We start from the raw sequence: 23,526 nt of genomic DNA on the forward strand, positions 1-23,526 counted from the left end.
AGCAACATGGCGGACATGGAAACATACATGCGGTCGCACCCAGGGCAGGGCACGGCCTTCGGCCGGTGCACCAATTGGTGCTGGAGGATGAACCATGAGGATGAGCCGCAGTCTTTTTTTTCTAAAATGAAGTGATAAAGTGTATAGAGCACTCACATGTTCTAGGTTGGACGGAGTCGCAAAATCGGCCCCGCATATGCCGCAGATGTTGTGCTCGTCCTCTTCGTGCCGGTCGAGCTCGTCTTCGCTGTAGAAATCTGGCTCGTCGTTGCACCTTCTGCAAATATGATGCACACGGGACGCCGCGAGATGCTGTCGTTTGGCGTGCAGTGAAGAATATTCGAGCCGGCATCGCGCGCAATAAATATGCCTGCTCGACATCCGGATGTGCTGCTCGAGCGCTTGGCCATGTGGAAAATATCGGTCACAAAGCCTGCAGTAATACTCCATGTCGGCTAGCAAGAGCTGAGACGATGAGACAGGGGCAGACCAGTGAGGAGTGAGATAGCTAAACTCGAGCCTTGTTTTTCCGTAGAGACGTTGGTCACGCGATGGGATGCGTTCGTGACAGAGCGGAGTGCGAGAGTAAGAGACATGCAGGACCCGGGTACGACACGCCTTTCACAGGAGACGTAGGGTTATGACTGGGCAATGTCAACTGCATTGGGCACAAATGTCCCATGTAAAGTGCAGTTTGTGTGTGGGATAATGTGCTTGGCTTTCTATGGGAATGGCAAACGAGGCCTCTCAGGAGTAGGACCACCATCCTGGGACTAACACGTGACCTGCTATGCTGGTGAGTCCTACATTCTGTTTCTCGGCCAACTGGCAAATTAGAGAGCCCTTTAACACCAAGGCTAGATAAGAGGCCTGAAGTACAGTAGTCCAACATGTATTTTGTTTATTTTAGTCGTGCGAGCGATGGTACGTACTGTTTTGCTTAATGACGCACCGATATATGTCGATCGCGCCTGCTACACACCTCACACACGGCTTTTCGTTCCTTGTATACTCTGATTGGCCCTTCTGCGACGATATACTGCAGTCAGGCGGCTGCCGTGGGGGCCAGAAATCACATTGCCGTGTCGATGCCTGCAGATGAACAAGAGTAAAAGACGGGTGATTATGTTTTCCAATGACAGCAGCTCACCTATCCGAGGTCTTGGTCAGATCTCTTTGCTCTTAGACTATAACTGCTTCCAAATGGGGCCGGAGCTCATAGTCAACCGTTCGGTGGACCCGTTTCTAAAGTTGATGAGATGACATTGTCTGGATGTCTACTCTTCGGCCCCGGGTGCAAGATGGTTTTCAGTCCGTGTGAGGCTCCAAAGGAATAAGATGACACATATTGTCACAATTAGGAGGAGAGACTCCAGTGGGCCTCCAATGCGAAGCTACCGTATTTATAGATGTCCGTCGGCTGCTGCATAGACAGTAAGAGGCATATGGATTTACAAACCATTTATGGCCTGCGGCCTCCTCCTCTGAGGAGCATTTCCTAACATAGAACCATCTTAAAAGATGAAGCCGTGTGCTTAATACTATATATGTATATACCGTGCAGCAGAGACGGCTCGTAGATTGCAGGGAGGCCACGTTGTATAACACCCGGTCTCTAATTGCGGAAAATCGCATCTATAATACTATAAAAGGAAGCACAAGTACGTGCAGCGACGCCTTCGGTTGAGTGTGTGATTTCGCGTGTTGCGATCGATCTCATTCACTTGTGACGTCGACTACAATGCAGGTACACTCGATGCTCACGTCGGTGCTGTTGCTGGCGTACGGCGGCCACGCAGCAAGCACTCCGGCGCAGTCTCTATCGGTGATGGCGGACGCAACCACCAACGACATGTCCGCCGCCCCCACGACGACCATCATCTCCAGAGACTCCTTCAGCTCGCAGTCTGCGTTTGACGCCGTCTGGGACTACAACTACCCGTGGGGCACCGACCACAACGGCGCCGCGCGCATGGACAAGGGCCAGAGCCGCCTCGACCCGGCCGCCGACGCAAACACGCTCACCATGACGGCCAAGCGCGTCGCCGACGGCAGCCAGAAGCCCGCCAGCCACGGTGGCAAGTCCATTCCGATCCACTATCTGTCGGGCACCGTCCACGCGCGGCAGCACATTACCGTCGCCAAGGGGACGACCGTCGAGCTGGCCGGCGACTTCCGCGCGCCCGTCGCGCGGGGCACATGGCCGGCCTTTTGGCTGACGGCCGTCGACGGGTGGCCGCCCGAGGTGGACCTGGCCGAGTGGAAGGGCAGCGGCAAGATCTCGTTCAACACGTTCAACACGTCGAGCCAGGTGGCGGCCAAGGACGTGGCGTACCCCAGCCCCGGCGCCTTTCACGCGGTGCGGTGCGTGCTGTGGGACGCCAACGGCCGCGACGTGGGCGTGCGGTTCTACATGGACGGCCAGCTGGTGACCACGCAAGTCGGTCGGGGCTTCACCGGCAAGGCGCTGTACCTGATTCTGGACCTGCAGATGGAGGGCTCGTCGGGGTCGCCCGGGCCGTCGTCAGACACCGAATTCGTTGCACGCGGCGTGTCCGTCATTTCGTACAAGACAGAAAAGTAAAGCATGGTGAGGCGCGGTAGCACGTGGAAAACTGAGGGTCAGTCGATTTTGTAGGAAATCAAAAATAACATAAAATAGTAAATACAAGTATGTAGAATGTCGCGTCCGTCTCGGGGTATATAGTACAGCCAGTGTCACGTATCATGTATCATGCAGTTGCGATCGTCATCTGCACATTTGTCGTATCCCATCCACTACGATGTTTCCATCGCATCTTGTCCACCATCGCCACCGCTGCCGGCAGCTCCTCCACCTACTGCCGCGCCGCTGCCACTCCCACTGGCCGTCCCCCCACCCGCCGCGGATGTGGGCTGTGGCGTCGACGGCAGGATGCCCATCATGTCAATCGTCGTCGGCGCGGACGAGACTCCATGGGGTCCGCCGCTCCCTGTTCCGCTGCCGGCGTCCGAGTTGGCCGACGGTGTTCCTGCGCCTGCTTGGTTGCTGCCGCCGCTGCCCGGATGCGCCAACGGCGAGGCCGATGCCGACGCCGACGCGGGCACGTTGGCAGTGGAGTGCGTTGTTGCTGCTCCCGTCGGGGCCGCCGTGGCCGCCACAGCAGGCGCAGATCCGCCGTGGCTTCCAGGCGTCTCGGCCTCACCCACGAGGGTCGTCTTGGAGGAGCCGTCCAAGGACGCGGCAGGCTGCGCCGAGCCAGGACCGGTCTGTGGTTCTCCTCGTTCTTCTGCTTGACTCGGGTGCTCCGCCGTCGCCCCCATGACCCGGTCGACGTCCCCGCCCAGCTCCGGCAGCGCCGACCGGATCTGCCCCGCCAGCGTGTCGCGGAACTGGGCAAAGGCGCCGCGCTTGCCGGCGCGCAGCTGGTTGGTGCGGCGGACGAGCTCGACGAATTCGCGGGTGTAAATGTCCGGGTTGCGGCCGGCCTCGACGTACTGGACAAGGTCGCGAGGCACGGACGGCAAACTGCGGTGGCCGGTGCCGGTGCTGTCGAGGGTGACGACGCTATTTGGGCCGCTGCCGCTGTTGTCGTTCTCGACGACTTCGTTGACGTCCCGGAGGGCCTGCGAGAGGATCCGCACCTCGGCAACGAGGGCATCGAGGGACGTGTGTGAGCCGGCAGCATCGTAGGCGCTTGTGTGCAGCATCACATTGTAGAGCGACTGGATGGTGTCGCGAATGGCCGCTGGAGGATTGGGGTGGAGGCGTCAGTGCGTGTCTATCAGTAGGCATTGGGGTGCTGGCTGGATGCTGGGAGCAGCTTACTCTCGGCCTGTGCCGTCGCGGAGTGCCCTATGGGCGCCATGGCTGCGGACGGGGGTTTGTAGTCGAGGTTGTGACGACGAAATGTGAGAGAGACTGGCAACGTAACGTCTCGACGTCGATTTTAGTGGAGAACTATCACCAGACAGGAAGCTCGATCTGGGTGAAGCGAATGCACGTGACTGGCTGGCACAAACAGCAGCCAGAGCGTCTATTCCCACTATACATATGCTGGTACATTACATACTTCTCTGTACTGTAGTTAGTCGGCCTTGTTTCTTATCGATAAGACAAGGCCGAAGAAAAAGTCGGCAGATCTACCAATACGGCAAGAGCTGCCTCAGACGTCTCCGCCGTAAACAAAAGTCCCCTCTCCGTAAGAGTCATCTACATCGACGACACGCCTCTTGACGATGATCGCCGCCAACCCCCTCGTTTTTTAGTCACCGGCCATATCCGCGGCCTATCCTCTCCTTCATGCGACCACCATCCTACCGACCGGCGCCATTCTTCCATTCATTTCGCTCCGGCGCTGCCCCTCTTCGCATTTCTCGTTTTCCTTTTTGTTCTTCACCTCGACGATCGCCATTCTCTTCAACGACGGCGGCACTGGACAGTTCCCCGCCGCTCATGCACACACCAAAGCGGCAGCGGACGACGGCGCCACATCACTCGCCGATTCACCACGCCACGCCGTTTCGCTCGCCGTCGCCGCCGGACCAAGCGTCAGCCTTGTCAAGCTCACTTAATCCAGCAAACACTTCAAACTCTTCAAACGCACCAACGATATCAAAGCACGCCGGCCGCCGTTCTCCCCACAACTACCCTCCATCTCCACTCAAATACTCGACAGTCCCCGAGGGCCTGTTTTCCAGCTCCGTCAAGACCTTCCCATCCCACCATTTGAACCGATCGTGGAAGAGCCGTGTCCGCTACTTTCTGTTCCAAGACACGAACGCCAGAGACGAACCTCCCTCGACAGAACACGCTGCTGCTTCCTCCTCCCGCCCTCCGAAGCGGCCCGTGGCCCCCATGCTCAACTACGTCCAGATCCTGACCACGCCGACGGCCGACACCCCCGGCACCTGTCTGCTCGTCCACCATGACAACCGCCGCTATCTCTTTGGCAACGTCGCCGAAGGCACGCAGCGTGCCTTTGTGCAGCAAAAGGTGTCGCTGAGCCGCGCCGACGAGGTGTTTTTGACGGGGCCCATAGGCTGGCACACGGCCGGCGGGCTGCTGGGCATGGTGCTGACGGTGGCAGACGTGGTGCAAGCCGCCGCCGCGGCGGCCGTCGATGAGGCCAAAGCAAAGCTCGCCAAGGCGCAGAAGCTGCGGGACGCCGCCGCGAAGACCAAAAGCAAGGACGGGAAAGACAACAAGAACGGCGCCAAGGCCGAGGAAGCATACAAAGCCGCCGTGGCGGGGCTGGCGGCCGCCCAGGCGGCCCCGCCGCGCTCGCTGAGCATCCACGGCGGCATCAACCTGACACACGTCATCGCGACGGCGCGGCGGTTCATTTTCCGAAAGGGCATGCCGATCAGGCCGCACGAGGTGCGTCACGACACCAGTTTGGCGGGCAGTGCATCCGCGTCGTCGTCGGACACAGTCCGCGAACCGGACTGGTCGGACGACAACATCATGGTGTGGTACGTGCCCGTGTTTGCGGATGGCGCCGACAGCAACGGCCGCGACTCTCGAAAACGCGCCCTCGAGACAAGCGACGACGACACAGCAAACGAGTCCCCCACGGCGTCGTCCGATCGCGACGCGGCCGACCGCGAACTCGTCGATTCCGTCGTCCACCACATGTTCGACTCCAACTGGACCCTCGACGCCCTCGTCGAGACCACCCTCCACGCCGCCAAGCTGCCGGCCAAGCTCTTCGTCAAGGACGAGCAGGGCCACCTCAAGGAGTACGACGGTCCGCTGCCCACGGGACCAGGCGGTGCCCACGTCCCCGACATCCCTGTGCTCGTGCGCCAGCCGTGGCCCGGCGCCCTCATCGAGTCCCTTCCTCACACCGCCCCCGCGCGCCAGTCCATGTGCTACATTGTGCGCAACCACCCGCGCCGCGGCAAGTTTGACGCCGCTGCCGCCGCCAAGCTGGGCGTCGCCAAGCAGGACAACCGCCACCTCGTCGCCGGCCACAGCGTCACCGCCGCCGACGGCCGCACCGTCACGCCCGACATGGTCATTGCCGCCGACGTCGAGGGCGCCGCGTTCGCCGTCGTCGAGCTGCCGGATGTGTCGTACATTGACGCCTTCCTGGCCAAGCCCGAGTGGGCCCACCCCCAGGTGATGCGCGCCATTGACACCATCTTTTGGCTGCTGGGTCCTGGCGTCCTGGCCGACGCGCGCATCCAGGCGTTTATGCAGCAGCACCACAAGATCCGCCACACCGTCGCGTCCACGGACACGTGCGCCAACCGGCTGGCCTTGTCGTCGGCCGCCGCCCTGCAGGCCAAGCACCACCGCGTCGACCCGGACCGCTTCCCCATCCAGCAGTACGACAACGTGGAGCCCACACCCGCCGTGCCGGCTGCATCCACGGGCCAATCACTGTTTGTGCCCGCCCGCCCGGGCTGGTCGGTCCGTCTGGCGCCCCAGGTTCTCGAGGAAGACCACAAGATATACCCGTACGTCGATTTTGCCGAGGCGCTGGCCGAGATGGACCCGCAGGTGCTCGCGCTCGCCGATACCGCCCGCGCCCACGTCGCCACCCCTGGCTTCCAAAGCGCCGTGGACGCCGGCAACGCCGGCCTGCCGCACCCGGACACTGAAGTCATTCCGCTGGGCACGGGCTCGGCCATGCCCTCCAAGTACCGCAACGTCTCGGCGACGCTCGTGCGCGTGCCCGGTGTCGGCAGCTACCTGTTTGACTGCGGCGAGAACACGCTGGGGTCGATGCGCCGTCTCTTTGGCGCGGCCAAGCTGCGCGAGGTGCTGCGGGATCTCAAGGTGCTGTGGATCAGCCACCTGCACGCGGACCACCACCTGGGCACGGTCAGCGTCTTGAAGGCGTGGCGCGACGCCACCGCCGCGACGGCGAGCGCCAGCGAGGACACAGAAAGCAACAAAGGAAAGACGCGCCGGCTCATGGTCGCGTCCCACGTCAACATGCTGCAGTGGCTGCGCGAGTACGCCGACGTCGAGGACATTGGGCTCGACCGCATCTGGCAGGTGGCGCTCGAGAACCACGCCCGCGACGGCCCGCGGTCCAACGTCTGTGTGCCCAAGACGTTTTCGCCCGCGCTCCAGGCCGAGTTTGGCCTCGAGCGCATCGACGCGTGCCGCGTGCAGCACTGCCACGGCGCCCTGGCGTGCGTGTTTACATGGCCCGCCGCCACTGCAACAGCAAGCGCGACCACGACCGGCGGCGACCGCCTCAAAGTCGCCTACTCGGGCGACTGCCGGCCCTCGACCGACTTTGCCGAGATCGGCCAGCAGGCGACGCTCCTCCTCCACGAGAGCACCTTTGACGACGAGCTCGTCGCCGAGGCCCGCGCCAAGAAGCACAGCACCATGGGCGAGGCCCTGGAGGTGGGCCGCGCCATGGGCGCGCGCCGCGTGCTGCTGACGCACTTTTCGCAGCGCTACCCCAAGATCCCCGTCTTCGCGTCGGGCGAGAACGGCGAGAACGGCGGCGACGACAACAACAAAAACAACAGCGCGGCCGAGATGCAGGTGCTCGTGGCATTTGACCAGATGCAAGTGCGCCTGCGCGACTTCAAGCCGGCCGCCGCGTACCTGCCGGCGCTGCAGAAGCTGTACGAAGGCGAGGAGATGCAGGGAAAAAAAGACAAGGAGTAGTTAGCGACGGGTCATCGACAGGGCCGCACGGCTGGATACATAGAAAAGCGAATGTGATTTACGTGTACGTTTACGAATGCATACTTGTCCTATTGGCGAACGCGTGCATAGTTGCGAGACGGTTTGGTGCACAGCATGTTCATAAGGAAAGAAAAAACAAAGTTGTCTTGAATCTTTTGTTTAAATGGTCGCCATATGTACTTGGCTGTATTTGATACTCTAAAAACTTACATAAGAGACGTCACCTTTAACAAAGGAAACCGAGAAACCGTCACCTGGCAGTGGCGGTGGTCGTGTTAGAAACACTTGGGCCACGCCGTGCAGTTGGTCAGGTTGGACGTCGGCCGGTCAGCCGCCTCCTCCTGCAATCCGCACGTGTGATGCTTCCGTGGATGGACACCCTGGCAAACACAACGCTGCGTCTTTGCCTCGGCGGGGAGACGGGGCAGGGGCTTGTTCTGGACCTCGGCCTGCGTCCGTGGCCGCATCGGCTGCCGCGGCTGAGGCGGTGCCCGCGGTGGTGCCTGCGGTGGTGCCTGGGGCGGCCGACGACTGTTGTTTGGCTGGTAGTGGTTCAGGATCCGCGGGATGGGGCCCTGCTGGCCACGACCTGGCCGTGTCGGCGCCGTCAATGTCTGCTGCTGTCTCTGCCTTTGCTTCTGCAGCCACCGGCGCGGCTGCTCGGCCTCCGACTCGCACCGCTGCCGTGTCAGCCTGTCCGTCTCCTTTTGGTGCCGGTCGCCAGCGACGGCACTGATGGAGTCGTCCGGCGCGATGGAGCATGGGCCAGCAGAGCCATTGTCGTTGTCGTGGTCGTCGTCGACAAAGATTGCATAGTCTGGGCGATGACGGGGCCCTTCGCCGACGCTCAGATCCGACGGAGCTGACTGGCTCCAGTCGAACGACACGTCCGAACTGGTCTCTGACGGCGACTTGGGTGCCTTGGGTGTGTTGCGCATTTCGGGCACCTGACGAATCTTGGGACTCTCGGGCGTCTTCCGCATCGTAGGCGTCTTGGGAAGTGCGGTGGAGGTGGAAGCCTTTGTTGTCCGAGGGGAAGCCCGTGATGGGCGCGTAGGCGTGCGCACCTTCTCTTGCGACTCCTGCGTCTCCTGCGTCTCCTGCTGCTTCTGCTGCTTCTGCTGCTGCTGGCCAGACTTGGAGAAGAGCGGTGGCGGCATGGCTGACCGCTGTGTCATGGACGGCGGCTGGTACGTCGTCCTGGGCAGCAGTGGATAGCGGCTCAGGTCAGTCACCGTCGAGGCGGGGGACGACTTCGAAACCGTGCTTTGGGAGGTCCTCTCGGTCGGTGCCTTGGAGGTGGTGCTTGTCGACTTGGTGGTCTTGGACGCCGTCGAAGCGGCAGAGCACGGTTTCGCCAAAGTGGAAGTCGTAGGTGTACGCGTCGTCGCAGCCGCGTTGACGCGGCTCCGGCTGCGGCTCGCGTCCATGACGGCCTGCATCGCCACATATGATGCTACCGACGTCGGCTTGCGCCCATTGGAAGGAGGGACAAATGCAGTCGATGCGGCGGCCGCCACAGGTGCTCGGGGCGCACGAGCCGGGGTGCGGGTAGCGGGAGCCGGCGTGCTCGGGGCGCGAGAGCGGTAGGAAGACGACGCCGTTGGTTGGGTAAGAGACGAGAGCGAAGACGATGCAGACGGCGCAGTTGATGTGGACGCCTTGGCAGGACGAGGCGAAGGAATCGCCCGGCTGGCCGAGGAGGCCGATGCCTGCGAGGCGTTGGCTTCAGACAGAATCGTAGAGAACGCCTGCTTGGCCTTGGAGGACTTCTGGCCGTTCTGGGTCGCTGCCGTGACGCGGGAGTAGACGCTCGAGGTGGGAGCCGGCGGATAGGTGCGAGGTTGAGAAGATGGCGTCGGGTTGGCCGGCCGCGGCGGCAGTTCACTGGTAGACGATGGACGAGTCGAACGAGTGGGGCGCCGTGAGACAGAGCTGACCATAGAGCGGGCGGCCGTAGAAGTAGGAGTGCCGGGGATCGGAGAGAGACCGCGAACAGGCATCGATGAGGGAGAAGCAGCAGCAGCTCGGCGGCTAGGGCCCTTGTGGCTGGGGGACGGGCCGGGAACTGGGCTGGAAAGCTGGTTGAGAGGTAGCTGGGTATAGACACTAATGGTGACATATGAAGCGTGGTCGTCATCACTGCTGTGGCCTGTCCAAGGACGCTCGTCGGCGACATCCGACGAGAAGACCGTCTCCGACTCGAGCACATTGCGCCGGTAGTCATCTTCCCATTCGGGGGCCGGCGTCTCCTCCGCCACAGTCGGCTCGGGCGGGCCCTGGGCAAAGTATTCGTTGTAGCCAAGATGCGCCAAATAGTCGCTGCCCATCATGGAAGGGTGCTGCTTGTCGCATGCCTCCTTGCCCCCCAGTTCATGTTGGTGTGCTTTGTCCGCTTCATCCTGTCCCTGCTCCACCTCCTCGTCGGGCACAACATAGTACTGCTCTTGGCTCTCGTCGTGCGCTCCGGACGGGTCGGCGCCATGCGCACGGCCGGGGGTCGGTTGGTAGTTTTGTTTGTTGCCACCAACGACAGACTCGTTGTAGTGCGCCCACAGGTCGCAGTCGAGCGGAAGCAGCGGCAGCGGCAGGCGGTGGCCATGTTTGGTGACCAGGCGCGGCGTGCACGGGTCGCGCACGTACCGCGCCGACTCGCCTTGTCGCTGCAGCCGCTTGACGTCGCGCGCCACGTGCCGGCGGCGCCGCGCTTCGCAGAGGCGCACGTCGAAGATCGACTCGGCGAGCGCCTCGCTGCGCGCGCGGATCTCGGCCGCCATCTCGTCGCCAAACTCGCGGCCGAGGACGTTGATGTACGTCTCGACGAGGGGCAGCAGGTTGGGCTCGCGGGGCTTCTTCTTCTTGTCAAACGAAGACGACGACGGAATCGTGCCCCGGCGCCGGTCGCGCCGCTGCTTGTCGTGGTGCTCCTCGGCCATGCGGCTCAGCATGCTGGCGCGCAGGTCGATGAGCGTCTGGCTGCGGGCGCCGACGGCCGCCAGGATGCACGCCTCGCAGGGGTACTGCAGGTGTGGCATGCGCATGCTGCTGCGGATGTGTGTGGACGACTGGGAGGACGACTGGGAGGGCGACTTTGTCGACGAACCCGCCGACGAGCCAGCCTTGGCACTCATTGGAGGCCGGTGGCGCGAGGCCGCGACCAAGACCTGACGGCCCTTTTCCAGCGCCCGGAACGTGTGCCGCGTACACCACAGCGCGCTGATACCAATCATGCGGAGGCCCCAGTCGTGCACGTCGCGAGTGTGGCAGATTGCTTCGGGAGCGTCGCCGCCGTCGTTCACGCCGTTGTCATGGTCGTTATTATCAAAACGGTCGTGCACAGGGTGCCGGCGGACGAAATCGGCATTGTCGGCGACCTCGCGCGAGAGATAGAAAAACATCTCCCGCACAAGGTTCGGATGGAGGTCGCGATGTGCCGGGCAGAGCGCCGTCGGTGTGGAGCAGGGGTGGAGAACAGCGTCCAGCCGAATTCCCTTGGAGGCGGCCTTGACGGCGAGCGTATCGGCGCCGCCCGCGGCGGCAATGACAACCCGTTTCGCCACCTGGGCGACCTTGACGGACAGGTGGGGGATGGGTGGGATCAGGAGGCAGCGCGGCAGGCCAGGAATGCGGGCCGCCTGCTCGGCCTGCCACGTGGCAGACGGCGTGGCCGTGTGGCGGCCAGTCTCCTCGAGGCTGTCTGGCGGAAGACTCAGGACAACGGCCAGGGCGTGCAGGACGTTGCCCGAGATGTATCGGAGAGGAATGGTCGACATGCTGTGAGAGGATACCGGCGCAAGGGCCATAAGCCCACTCAAACGGCGGTAAAAGAAAGACGAGAAAACAAATGAAGAGACGAAAGAGAGAGAAGGAAGTGCCAATGGCGAGTCTTCTCGCCAAAGGTCGTTTGCAAACCAGGCAAACAGACAAGACTACCTCTCCCTCTCTGGTTCTGCTGTTCCGCTTCTCGTCTTTCTGTCGAGGGTGTCGTTATTTTGTTTCGTTCTAGAAGTTAAAAGTAAAACGTGCTTGTCATCTAGATCAAGGTTCGAAAAATAGAGTCTTGTACAAAGGGTCGTTTGCTTACTCTGTTATACCAAGTGACCTGGTTGTATATATAGATGGCGGATCGCCTGTTCGTGTTTGCAAAACGAACAGAAAATACAATGCTGTTCTAGTGAACAAAGAGCCATCTGGCCAGTCTGAACAAACAGAGGCCAGTCTTGTGTGAATAACTGCGATGTGCAGGGCGCCATATAGATTTGTGATAGGGGTAGGAGGCGATGCGCGGCTGCGAAGTTAATAAGGAGACGAGAGAAATAGGGAGGCAGTAAGAATATTAGTAAAAGCCAATGAACAAGGCTGTCGCCTCCCTAAAGCAAAGGAGGCCGTTCAGTTCGGTTGCCGGCAAGGTGAAAAGGGTGTGTTCGCGACCTCACGTCGCCTTCGTTGCCCTTTGTTCATTGTTGATGAAAGGCACAAATGTCGGCGCTTTGTCTATGTTCTGGTTCTCACAGTTGTGGCTGTGGTCGCAACTGAACAATGGGACAAGGACAAAGGTAAAACCGGAAAAGAAAAAAGTCTGCAAGACAACAGAAACAAATAAAACACAAATATGCATACCTAGAAAAATTCATGAGAAGAAGGTCAGTGGCTATAGATGTTCAGTGACTTGACATCACGGTGGTTTGGGTTGCTGCGTCTCATCGTGTTTCGTTTGCATCGTGATCGATTTGTTCTTTGACTTTTTGTTCCAGTCCGGGCCTGTCGTCCACGGGCTTATGGCCAGCCAGCCTGCCTGTGTCCCAACCAAACAACATACTTGGACCGTAGCATTAACAACATGAATATAAGAGATACCACATGAAGATGTAGCATAAAACATGCAGTCGCAATCATTAGACGACGCCTGGTCAGTGTAACTTCACACACAAAAAGAGCGGGCCGACAGAAGGTAGGGTGCGGTCTGCAGCTTGGACATCAAAAGCGTTTTTGTTGTGGCAATGGGGGGAAAAAAAAGACGAGAGGGCGACAGAATATTGCGCGAAGAATACAACGTAGTAGATAACAGGACAAGAACGTGTGAAATCACAACAAAAGACGGCCCCCACACTCCCTGGCCGTTTCCAGTCGTCTTCAAAAAAAAGAAAATGACGAGCAAACACAATGCGATCAGAATGGAAAATGAAAGTCGTACGCCCCCATCTGCCTCAGGCAGTAAGTCCATGCCCCAATGCTCCAAGAAGAAGAGAAGAAGAACAAGCGAATAGCAATCCCGTATAAAAATGGCAAGTCGTGCGGCCGATTGGGCCTCCCAGATAAGTGTCGTGTCCGCGTCACAAGAAAAAAGAATCTCCAAAAATACACAGGGTTAAGCGCTAAGCTGCCGCCGGAAGGGCCGGTCACCTCGAAAGGGAGTGGCCGTTCGTCCGGTTCAGCCAGCCCCATCCCCTTCATGGGTGTGGTTGAGCGACCCGAGAGGTAGTTCGTTCTCGCGAGGCGCGCGCACGCTGGTGGCGGATCTTAGCTGCCTCCGTACCGTCGTCTTGCACGGCGATCTCGCGGAACCAGGGGTGCTGCAGGGCTTCTTTTGCGGTGATGCGCTGGGCGGGATCGTAGATGAAGATGCGCTTGAGCAAGTCGAGGAATTGCCGCAGGAAATTGTTGGTCGTGGGGATAATGTCCTGGAGAGGTGGTCAGCGGTCAGCGGTCAGCGGTCAGCGGTGTTGGTTGTGCGCTTCCACACAGTCTGCTTACATTCAGCTTCTTCATGGCCTTCACAAATCGCCTTGAAGCACGCGTAGTCTCCTCACAGGGATAGTCGAGCTTTAACCTCTTGAAGTATCTGCAGGCCGTGTTAGGCGACGATCAAAAAACAGAAAAGAAGAAAACATAAGCAGGAAAAGAAAAGAGTGCAGGGACATACTTGGCCGCGGGGCGGACGCCGTGACGGGTAGACTTCACGACCTGCTGGACGAGATGCGTGTCGATGCGGCCGTCGCACACCGCTTCCATCATAGCGAGATGCTCGAGGTTATCGTGCGTCTGGAACAGGGCGTCGCCGGTGAAAAACTCGACCAGGATGCAGCCGATGCTCCAAATGTCACACGGGAACGACCATCCCAGGCCGAGAATGATTTCGGGCGCGCGGTAGTGGCGCGTGGACACGACGGAGGAGTGATATTCGTCCTGGAAGGTGGCCGAGCCAAAATCGATCAGTCGAATCTCGGTGTCGAGCAAGACACGTCGCTGAGTAGCCTGGCGGCCGACAGTCGTAGATGACGATGGGATTTTGCGGTTGTACGTGAACGTCTGGTAGTTGGCATCGACGAGGAGGATGTTTTCGGGTTTCAGATCGGTGTGGATGAGTTGCAGGTCGTGGAGGACTGGACGAAAGTATTAGTATTCGAAATTGGATGGAGTCGAACATCAATGGGGGACAACGCACAGGCAACACTGGTAAAAAGCTGGCGGGCAAAGCTCTGGATTTGACTGTTAGGGAAAGGTACAAAGCCGTTGCCCTTGAGAAAGTCAAACACGCTCTGGCCCAGGAGATCCATGACAATGCAGATGTGACCGCGGAAGTCAAAGCATTCCCGCAAATGGATGCAGCGGTTGCGGTTTTCGCGGTCGTTGGCCTTGAGCGTCTCGAGCACGCGCAGTTCGATTCGCGAGGCATCGCGGTACTTTTGCACAGAGCGAATGATCTTGATGGCGACGAGTTCGTTCTTCTCGCGGTCGCGGGCCTGGACGACCTTGCCAAACGTGCCCTGGCCGAGGAGTTTCACCATTTGGTATCGCTTGGTCAGGTCGGTCTCGGGCACGACAATGTAATGGCCGTCGTCGTCGTCGACCTTGACGTTCTTGGAGTGGGGTGCCTACGGAAAAAGAGAAAAAAGACCATGTTAGTTGTTGTTGGGCAAGACTCCAGACGAGCCGAATAGGACCCGGAATACGTACATCGCGAATGACTTTGACGTCGACTTCGGCGGCCTTGACGGGAGGCAGGGGCGGTGGCCGGTAGTTGGCAAAGGCGAGGCCCAGCGCCGCCGCCTCGCGATCGCGCTTCTTCGACTCGTTGGCCGCCTGCTGCCGCGTCGTCCGCTTGCGCTTCTGGCTGCCCACGTCGTACTCGTACTGCCCGTTGGAGGACACGAGGGATGTGGCGGCCGTGTTGGCGGCCGTGGCCGTCGTGGTGTACAGGGACGCGTTGGAATTGTTGGAGTTGGAGTTGGTCCGCTCGCTGGAAATGGTCGAGCCGCTCGAGTGCTGGTGCTGCAGGTAGTTGTGCACCGGGTCGTAGCGGCTGCCGCTGGTCGAGCCGACGTTGGCCACGAGAGAGCTGGCCGGCGGCAGTGTTGTTGTCTGTTGTTGCTGCTGCTGCTGCGGATATCGGTCGTCTGTTCGCCGCCGCTTCTTCGCAATGTGGCGGTCGGCGGTGGCACCACTGCCACCATTGGCAAGTTGGTCTTTCTGGTCGTAGTGGTAGGCAACGGCGGCAACGTCGACGGCACCGGCACCGTGAGCACCGTGTGAACCAAGTGTGCCATTGCGGCTTCCCGAGGCTGCACCGTGTCCGCTGCCATAGCGACCGTGGGCAGACGCGTCGTGCTCGGGGCTGTCCTCAATCACAATGACCTCCTGCGGCAGGCCATTTTTGTAGAACGAGCCCCAATCCGGCGGGCCCGACCGGCGACGCTTGCGTGGCGGCTGCGAATCCCCGTGTTGTGATGAGCCCATGGCGGCATGCATGGACGATTGGGAGGCGGCGTCGAGGGTCGAGGCCGAGGGCGTGGTGCCGGTGGCAGCAGTCCCGTGGGACAGCCGTGAAGGCGGCGGGAGGGTAATGGTTGTGGTGGCCGAGTAGCTCGGCGAGGAAACAGCCGACCCGTGCGACCCGTGTGACCCGTAGGGCCCGGCGTGGTGTCCGTTGTGCTGAGACGACGAGGACGAAACGTGGTTTTGGCCCTGTTGGCTGTGGGCGGTTGTGTGGTGATAATGCTGCGGTGCCTGGTGCTGTGGCTGCCGAGCGTGATTGGCGTGATTGGAGTGGTTCGCAGCAACAGCGGCCCCGTTGGCCACGGCGGCCGGGATGAGATGGGAGGACGACGGGGAATAGGGAGCGTACGAGGCCGACGCAGACGATGGCGAGGACACCTGCGGAGGCGCCAGACGACCCGACGGGCCGGAATGAGGATGTGTCGGCCGGTACGACGACTGGTGGGAGAATGGGTAGCCAGCGGCGTAGTGAGGAAGCGTCGCAGTGGCCGTGGTAGGCGTCGACATTGTGGGGGAGGACGGGAGCGGTTGAGTCGCTCAAGGGGGGAGGAGGTTCGCTTGTCGAGACAGCAGAAAGAGGGTATGAGGGGAGGGAGGGGAAAAGATGATGAGAGGAGGTTTGTCGAGATGAACGAGGGAGATTTCGACGTCGCCGCTGTCGAGAGAGAAGCGACAGACAGTGGGAGCGGCCGAGGGGAGGGGATAAAGGGCGATGATGCTGGGGCCCTAGGCTCTGGCGGGCTTGGGAGGGAAGAGCGGCCAGTAGCGTGCAAAGGACAGTGCGTGCTGCGTGCTGTGTTGCGTGTGTGTTGTGGTTACAGGCCCTGGGACTAGGGGCTGCTTTTTTCTGTAGTGTTCTGTAGTGTTCTGTAGTGGCCTGTAGTGGCCTGTCGTTTCCCGATAGCGTCCGGCGAAGAAAGAGAGCCTCTGAAAGAATCAAGGGAGAGACGGACGATGTGTGTCGAGAGTGCACTCTGAGAGAATGTGCAAAGCAAAGTGAGAAGCAAAAGACAAAAAGTGATTGCAAAGTCGAATTGGGCCTGGAAAGAGACGACAGCAACGTGCACTGGGGGCGTGTGTCTCAAAGGCAGGCTGGGTGCACCTGGCGGAGTTAGGGGCAAGGCACAGGAGAGGGCGGACCCGACATGCCCTAGGTCGTCGGATAGACCTTGTCGGGGGTGGTTTTGTAGCAGTCGTCAAGCACGCTTCCGGGCAACCCGAATAGCGACAAATGGGGGATTTTTGGGTATCGTTTGCAAAGATCGAGACGCTGTCAACAGAAGGAAAGAGACGTGAGTGAGGGATGGGAAAATGCAGTCGCAAAAGAGGGAGCGTCGAAAGACCAATTTCGAGGACAGAGCAGAGGGCCAAGGAGGGCAAGTCCAATAGGGCCAAAGGGCGAAAAGCAGGATGGCGTTTGTTGTGGTGCATTACTGGGGCAGGTGCGTTACGTGTGTGTGTGTGTGTGTGTGTGTGTGTGTACGAGGAAATTCCATTCTGCCATACTCGGTAATACTGGGTACGGGTGCGCTCACGTCAGTGGAAGAACTTCCCAGGGCACAGCGACAACAAAGGCCATGGCGGGCTTGGTTACTCTGTGCAGTCGTTCCGGGTGCTCGTTGGCGGTGGAATGTGGCAGAGAGGGGAAGGAGATAGACACTCCAACCGACGACAACCCACTCGCGACGGTAAAAAGCAGACTGATGCACGGTCTGCACACTGTGCTGGCAATACTAGGGCATAGGACGATTCGAGTTCAGTCGTGGCACCGTATCTCATTGCTGCGCCGTCCGACTGATGCATCGTTTGAGAGTTTGAAGACTTTATTTGTTCGCCTGTTCTCCGGTCACCTGTTTCTTTTCTACGACTTGTCCAGTGTTGTGCCAAATGCCTCCATCATCGTCTGTACAATGTCGTTTCACGTGTGAAGCCGCGTTCGACTTGCATTTAGCGTGACGCACTGTGCCTCTGGAAACGGCCACTGTGTCGAGGCCTGGGCGACGAAGTTGTCAATTTGGGAACGGAATTAGGAGGGAACAGCCAAAGCACACAGCCAAACTAACGGTCGTGAAAAGGGACGCTCCATGCTCAGTGGGAGATCCGACAAGCGAAACGATGCCCAAACAAGTAGACAAAAAAGAGACGAAGAAGAAGGAAAATAGACTAAAATTGAGGTCAAGCAAAAGACGCAAAGGGGAGACTCATGATTTCACGAAGAACAGGAATAAGAAAAGAAGCGTGGAAAAGGCAGAGGCACAACCCAATTGCATTGGCGTAGCGGCAGACTCCAGGCCGCTAACGAAATACCAGCACGCTCACGGAAACCACTAACAGGACGGCGCTCGGGGCTGAGAGAGCCAGGCGCGCCACCCACAAGGCCTGGCCGCCGGCACTCGGTTGAGACAAGGAAAAGCAAATTCATTGCCCTTTTTGCCTCGCCTCATCGCGGACGCCGACAGCGACCTTTGTTTGCGCCAGGACCGAAAGTAGTTATCCGTACTTTGACGGCGATTCAAGTACTTTTGCAAGATCCGAAAAGGACATTCTCCCCTCCATGGCTTGCGGTCTCGCTTTCGCTTATTTATGTTTTGCTGCTTCGCGCGTCTGAACTCGCGCCGTCCCTCATTTTCCGTCTTTGTTGTGATGGGATGATTGTACTGCCTCGCGGCCCTGTGCTTTCTTTTTGGCTTTTTGGCTGTGCTCTTCCCATTTCCATCTGTCTGCTGTACCCTGAGAACGTGTCTCCTCATTGTGTCTATCCCTTTGCTTCCGACGAGCATCAATCAGCAAATCCGGAACAGGGGGGAGGGGGGGATAAGATACCTCCTCACGTCTCCTCACGTCTCCTCAAGTATTGACGGCCCGCTCACATTCTGTCTCCCAGCTGTCCAGTAAAAACGACCTCAGGCTCTCAGCCCTCGCCTCGCGTCTCGTCTTGTTCTCTTGGTCACTGTGATTGTACGTCCAGCACAGCCCTCCAAACTCCAAGTAGGGCCGAAGGGGTGGGAAGCGTGAGGGACGTGCTGGCCCTGCCCTTCTCTAATAGAGTACGGATAGTTAAGATACGATATACGACTCCAGAGTCGTGCAGTGTGTGTCGAGACGGTTGCATTTCCCACCACTTTAGCCACGCTGGATACGAAAATAATATCAAATCAATGTGTGCCATATGTTGTATCGTGAAATCGCCACTGTGAGGCACAGGGCGTCGCATTACAGCGCTCTCTCAACACACCTCGTCTGGTTTACTGTGCAGCACGCACAAAAGCAGTATTGTGGAATCGTCATATTGCACGCAGTCAACAGCGGTGGCTGACATGCTTGTCGGCTGCTTGGCCCATTCTTTTGCGCGCCCCGAAGCACACCGCACTCTTTTCATTGGCGATTCGTTCCTTTCTGTAAGCTTGGCCTCGAGCCACGCACTGTGGAAACCTTTTCCTTGACCTCGATAAGGCACAGGGCACAAAAATGCAGTGGTTCCAGGCAGTCGATTGCTCGCTGCAATGTCGAATCTCGGCAGAGTCTCAGTCCCCAGTGTCCCGAATTGTCACATATTGGTAAGATAGCACGCCACACTCCCTCAACAGACTTTGGCCGTCTCCTCGGAGCCAAAGTGGTGGAGAGGTGGTAGGCGTCGAGCAGGAACATAAAGTGCCACCCGACTCCGCAAAAGTGGTTCCCTCGAGCCGCCCTAGCGTAGCGCTGCATGCAAGGCAAGAGGAGCCGGGGGTTTAATGGATAAAAACGCAGCGCGCTGCAGGGTGCCGCAAAGGCAAGGCGCCAGACACTGTGACAGCGAGACTGCCAGATATGGGAAGAACGGCCGGCAAGACACAATATAGAACATGAGGGACGATACGTCGTCCACTGCTTCAACGATACGGGAATGCAAGGGTTGGTGAGAGGATGGGAAACACAAATACGATGAGAGCTCGTCGTCTCTTTGCCGTGCTGGCAGGGGAGAATTCGAGACGCGAAAAAGTCACTCGTGTTGAGAGAGCACTAGTCTTGAGGAGGGATGCTCCAATTTGGTAACAACGCCCGTCTGATAGTACCGAATGTGCCCTGTATCAGATCAGTTCCAGGTCAATCCCAGGGCAGCGTTCAGGGCGGTGTTCGGTCAGTGCTGCTCCACGCTGTATTTTGTGCTTCAGAATTCAAACTGTGTCGGAATATTTCTTATTTCCTCAATCTTCAGCGGCCGGTCGTCTGCTTATCCTGATATTAATATCGCCTGTTAGTCTGGTGGTTTGCTGAGCCATTTTTGTTCTTGCGCGTCCCTCCTTTCAATCTCGGAAGCAGAGCAAGTTGATTGCTCGTTTCTGCTTTTGTGCCGCGTCAGACGAGACAAAAGCGACTGCACTGGGTCAACGTGTCAATGGATGTGACGAAGGGGAGAAGAGAGCTGGAAAACAAGGTCTAAAAGGTCTGAAAAATGCAGATCCGGGCTCGCTGGTAGGGGCAAATCAAGTCAAAGGAACCCGACGAAGCAACGGCAAGGCCATAGCATCGCTCCGTCAGGCGTTCACAGTGTCTTCACGCGCTTCCAGCCTTCTTTACCTCATCTTCGCTTGCTTCATCACAGAAACGCCGACAGGGCCGATGGACGGCGCTGCTCGTCTCGATCGAGACAGCCAATATTGCCAAATCAGAATCAGAATCAGAATCAGAATCAGAATCAGCGGGTGCCTCCCATTGCGTCGGCATGCGTCAACGTCCCTCCACCTCTCTTGGCGTCACGTTTTTCGCCATTGGCACCCAGAAGCGCTGAGACTCGACGTATCTTATCCTGATTCACTGTGTTGGCATGTCGGTTTTAATGTACACTTGCATGTCCGTCTTCCGTCTTGCTTGGAACGAGTCAGTGCGCGAGACAGGAGCAGAGGAGCAAAAGCCGGCCAGGCCCATCCGTATCTTCCCTGCTCTTGCTCCTCTGCCTCTCGCACTCTTCGTGAAGGAAGCGTGCCTGGTGCCTCGAGGATGGCCCCTTTCTTTCGCGTCTTGTTCACCGTCTCCCTCCTCTTCATCTTCCACCGCGCCGCCTATGCCACGTGTTGGGCGTCCCAAACCCTGGCCCGGGTCCCCCTCGTCTCCCCAGTCGCGGCCACACGTAAGAAGAATGGCACGCCTCAGATGCGACTCGTTCCTCCGTGTTTTTGCTGCCTTGCCCAGGCTCGCCAGGGTCCTCCATCTTATTTCAGCGGACTATTGTTCCCTCCCCTTTTTTGCCGCCGTGTGATGCCGCGTCTGGCGAATGGCAAGGCCAGGCACAACACCCTTTGCGGGAACAATGGTTTTGTGGTGATGGAGTACGTCAAGTATTGCCTGTAACGAGTTGCCTTTGGCGTCCCTGTTTGTCTCCAAAGGTCGTTCCTTGCCGAGTAAATTCCTTCACGGTTAGTATAGTCCTGCCATGGCCCCAAACTGGAAAAGGAACGGCTGAAAACGTCTGGGTATGTCTGCCACCCCTGGTCAAGCTCCGCACACAGTACATGCATGTACTCTTCCAGGGTCTGAGCCGTTTCGTCTCGTTCTCAATCTTTTTCTTGTCCGTACCAAAACGTTTTTGATATCGGTCGCGGCCCCCTTTTAACCTCCCTTGGATCGCCGCAAGATGAACGGAGCGTCGATCTTCCAGAAGTCTTGTGCGTGCATGTCCTGTTTGTGTGTGAGATTGATGGATCGGTCTGCTTTCTTTCTGGGATCAAACGTCTCCAGCAAATTTGAGTACGGATCCCCTGTCTGGGAGTTGGACGTGCTGATATAGTCATACACTGGAATATTAATATAAGCCCAGGTTCGTCCCATCGTCGTGTCTAGCAAAGATTGTATTGTATTTCAAATATGCTCAAGCCGGCGCAAACAGGTACAGTGAAATAAAGTAAAGAAAAGCAATGCTTCGCAATGCTTCGCAATGTATGGTTCTCATTCGCTCTGTGTGGAACAGATGCATGAAAAGAACGAAACTGGAAAAAACAAACACAAAAAGAACACGCTGCCTTTGTCTCGCTCCCGCCATGTTTCCAATATCCGGCATCCGGCCTGATTTGCCCATGCCCCTCAAATACCCCGGTTGAACTCCACAAGACCGCCGACGCCGCCCCGGCCGTGGAACTCGGGCTCCAGCGAGTCTGCCGCAATCTTTTGCTGCTGCGGGAACGCCGCCAGCGCCAGCGGCAGCACCGCGTAGCTCGTCACCAGGATGAGGCCCAGGTTCACGGGCGTCGTCAGCTGCGGCCGCTGCTTGAGCCAGCGGGTGCGCTGCAGCCGCACGAGCACCAGCGGCGGGATCACCATAATGGGCGAGCTGTTGAGCACGCGCGACAGGGCCGTCTCGCCGACCGCAAGGGTGGCCGCCGTCTTGCTGCGGCCGAGCGAAGCGGCCTTCTCGTCGCCGCGGCCGACGGGGTAGACGTCGATGCCCGTGCGCATCTCCTCGCCGCGCATCAAGAAGACGTTGAGGGCGCCGGCGCTGGCGACGGCGGCAAACGGTACGAGGCGGCCGAGCACGAGGCGGGTGGCCGGCGACAGGCGCGTGAGGCGGGGCACGAGGCTGTTGAGGCCGACGGCCACCGAGCACGAGGCGCCGACGGCCAGGCAGTAGGACTGCGCCAGTTTGCCGTACGACAGCGGCGTGGACTTGTTGGCGTTGGCGTTGTTGATGGCTACATTGAGTGACTGGTTGGCAATCTGCCAGAGGATCGTGCCGGCGGTCTGCAAAATGCAAAAATCGTCAGTACGTTTATTTCATCCCACGCATGTGCATCGCTTCGCCGTTCTGTCTCTCGACTCACCCCCAGCCCCGGCGTCAGCATACCGGCCGTGACGACCAGGTTGGACAGCACAAATGCCGACATGCGGAACGGCAGCATCACCGGCTCGCCCGTGTCCGGATGCAGCGTCGCGTCCACAATCTTCTTGGCCTTCCACAGCTGCGGCGTCATCTCCTTGACCTCGCCCTGCTTGTAGGCCACAATGGCCTTCTTGGCCTGCTCCAGCCCCGTCCGGCCGACAAGCAGCGTCCTGTCCTGTTAGTAAAACGGTCGGTTGCCTGTGCCTGGTATCGCAAGCTTTTGCATCGGACTCACCTTGGGTCTGTGATCCCCGCCGTGTGCTGCACCCGTCCCCAGTATGTGGTGAGATCATACTGCGATGCTGGCAGCTCGCGGCTGCCAGGCAAAGAGGCCGACATGGTAGTCTCTGCGGTGTGAGGCGTGAATGAAGCGCAGGTGAGTCAAGGATCCAGTCAGAAGGGCGCGTCCGGAGTCTCGTGCTGCCACAATCAGCTCGATGCCCCGCCAAAACTCAAAATCCAAATACCCCGTAGATAAGAAGCGAACGTGGGTGCTCTACGACGTACGAAACGCCGTTATCCGAGCGGTGAGGCTGGCGATTAGCGAATGGCGGTTTGCTATCAGAACCTCTTTTGAAGTCCTCCTATTTTCACTTTGTTTTCTCTTTTTTTTTTTTTTTTTTTTTGGCCGTCCATATCCCGCGACTAACCACATAGCCGCAACAGGCCGCTACAGGCGACAATTACGCTATTGAATGCGGAAGGCCCGAATCCAGGCACAAATGCTGAACCCGCCAGAGACTAGATATAACCGAGCGCACCTTCCCCATTCCCCCATCTCAAGGCGGTCAGTTTTGTGCGCCACGTTCATTGTGCAAAGTACAACATACAAACAAATGCATCACAGCGTTGTGCACAGTGGGTGGGGCCTGTTTTGGTGCAGTGTGATCGCTCTTTCCCTCTTTTCACTTTCCGACGTCGGCCAGCGTCTCAGCTACGGTAACCAGCTGAGGACGCTGGGCGCGCTCTGAAAAACTCACAAGGTCCCGCCACGTTTATTATTTTTCGGGGCCTGACAGGGCCCAATTACAGGCCTTCGCCAGCCCCCGCACGCCCATGCCAACTGCACCAAATGCCGACGCAAAACACGTAAAAGTGACTAAGCAGTCGTAGCTCTCTTCGGCAGGAACTGGTGTCTCGGCCGGGGAAGGAGCTCACTCGAGCACAGAAGGCACGACTGGAGAGTGGTCGGTACCTCAAACAAAAGAGTCGAGAAGAACTATTTTGTCATATGTCACGTACCACCTAAAGAGAAACA

At 58.7% G+C, this 23,526-nt stretch overlaps 6 protein-coding genes across 6 annotated transcripts; 2 read left to right on the top strand and 4 right to left on the bottom strand.

The window, feature by feature from the left end:
- Positions 1-1,741: 1,741 nt before the first annotated feature.
- On the top strand, positions 1,742-2,584 carry SPBR_00933 (glycoside hydrolase; the record flags this gene model as incomplete). The annotated part of the gene is made up of 1 exon (XM_040759252.1): positions 1,742-2,584. The coding sequence occupies one exon, from the start codon at positions 1,742-1,744 to the stop codon at positions 2,582-2,584; it is 843 nt and encodes a 280-aa protein (XP_040618571.1).
- Positions 2,585-2,778: 194 nt separating this feature from the next.
- Positions 2,779-3,848, bottom strand: SPBR_00799 (RNA polymerase 2 mediator complex protein; the record flags this gene model as incomplete). Its single annotated transcript, XM_040759118.1, has 2 exons — positions 2,779-3,728; positions 3,809-3,848. 2 exons carry the CDS (start codon positions 3,846-3,848, stop codon positions 2,779-2,781), a joined length of 990 nt encoding a protein of 329 aa, XP_040618572.1.
- A 587-nt stretch (positions 3,849-4,435) lies between these two features.
- On the top strand, positions 4,436-7,618 carry SPBR_00128 (tRNA processing endoribonuclease; the record flags this gene model as incomplete). Its single annotated transcript, XM_040758448.1, has 1 exon — positions 4,436-7,618. One exon carries the CDS (start codon positions 4,436-4,438, stop codon positions 7,616-7,618), a length of 3,183 nt encoding a protein of 1,060 aa, XP_040618573.1.
- Positions 7,619-7,914: 296 nt separating this feature from the next.
- On the bottom strand, positions 7,915-11,412 carry SPBR_00102 (uncharacterized protein; the record flags this gene model as incomplete). The annotated part of the gene is made up of 1 exon (XM_040758422.1): positions 7,915-11,412. The coding sequence occupies one exon, from the start codon at positions 11,410-11,412 to the stop codon at positions 7,915-7,917; it is 3,498 nt and encodes a 1,165-aa protein (XP_040618574.1).
- A 1,677-nt stretch (positions 11,413-13,089) lies between these two features.
- SPBR_00172 (dual-specificity kinase) lies at positions 13,090-15,922 on the bottom strand (the record flags this gene model as incomplete). The annotated part of the gene is made up of 5 exons (XM_040758492.1): positions 13,090-13,320; positions 13,394-13,481; positions 13,563-14,022; positions 14,085-14,514; positions 14,597-15,922. The coding sequence occupies 5 exons, from the start codon at positions 15,920-15,922 to the stop codon at positions 13,090-13,092; spliced, it is 2,535 nt and encodes an 844-aa protein (XP_040618575.1).
- Positions 15,923-21,475: 5,553 nt separating this feature from the next.
- Positions 21,476-22,607, bottom strand: SPBR_00762 (uncharacterized protein; the record flags this gene model as incomplete). Its single annotated transcript, XM_040759081.1, has 3 exons — positions 21,476-22,129; positions 22,210-22,438; positions 22,504-22,607. 3 exons carry the CDS (start codon positions 22,605-22,607, stop codon positions 21,476-21,478), a joined length of 987 nt encoding a protein of 328 aa, XP_040618576.1.
- Positions 22,608-23,526: the final 919 nt, after the last annotated feature.

This window comes from Sporothrix brasiliensis (genome assembly GCF_000820605.1).
Source record: "Sporothrix brasiliensis 5110 chromosome Unknown Cont19, whole genome shotgun sequence".
Taxonomy (NCBI): Eukaryota; Fungi; Ascomycota; class Sordariomycetes; order Ophiostomatales; family Ophiostomataceae; genus Sporothrix; species Sporothrix brasiliensis.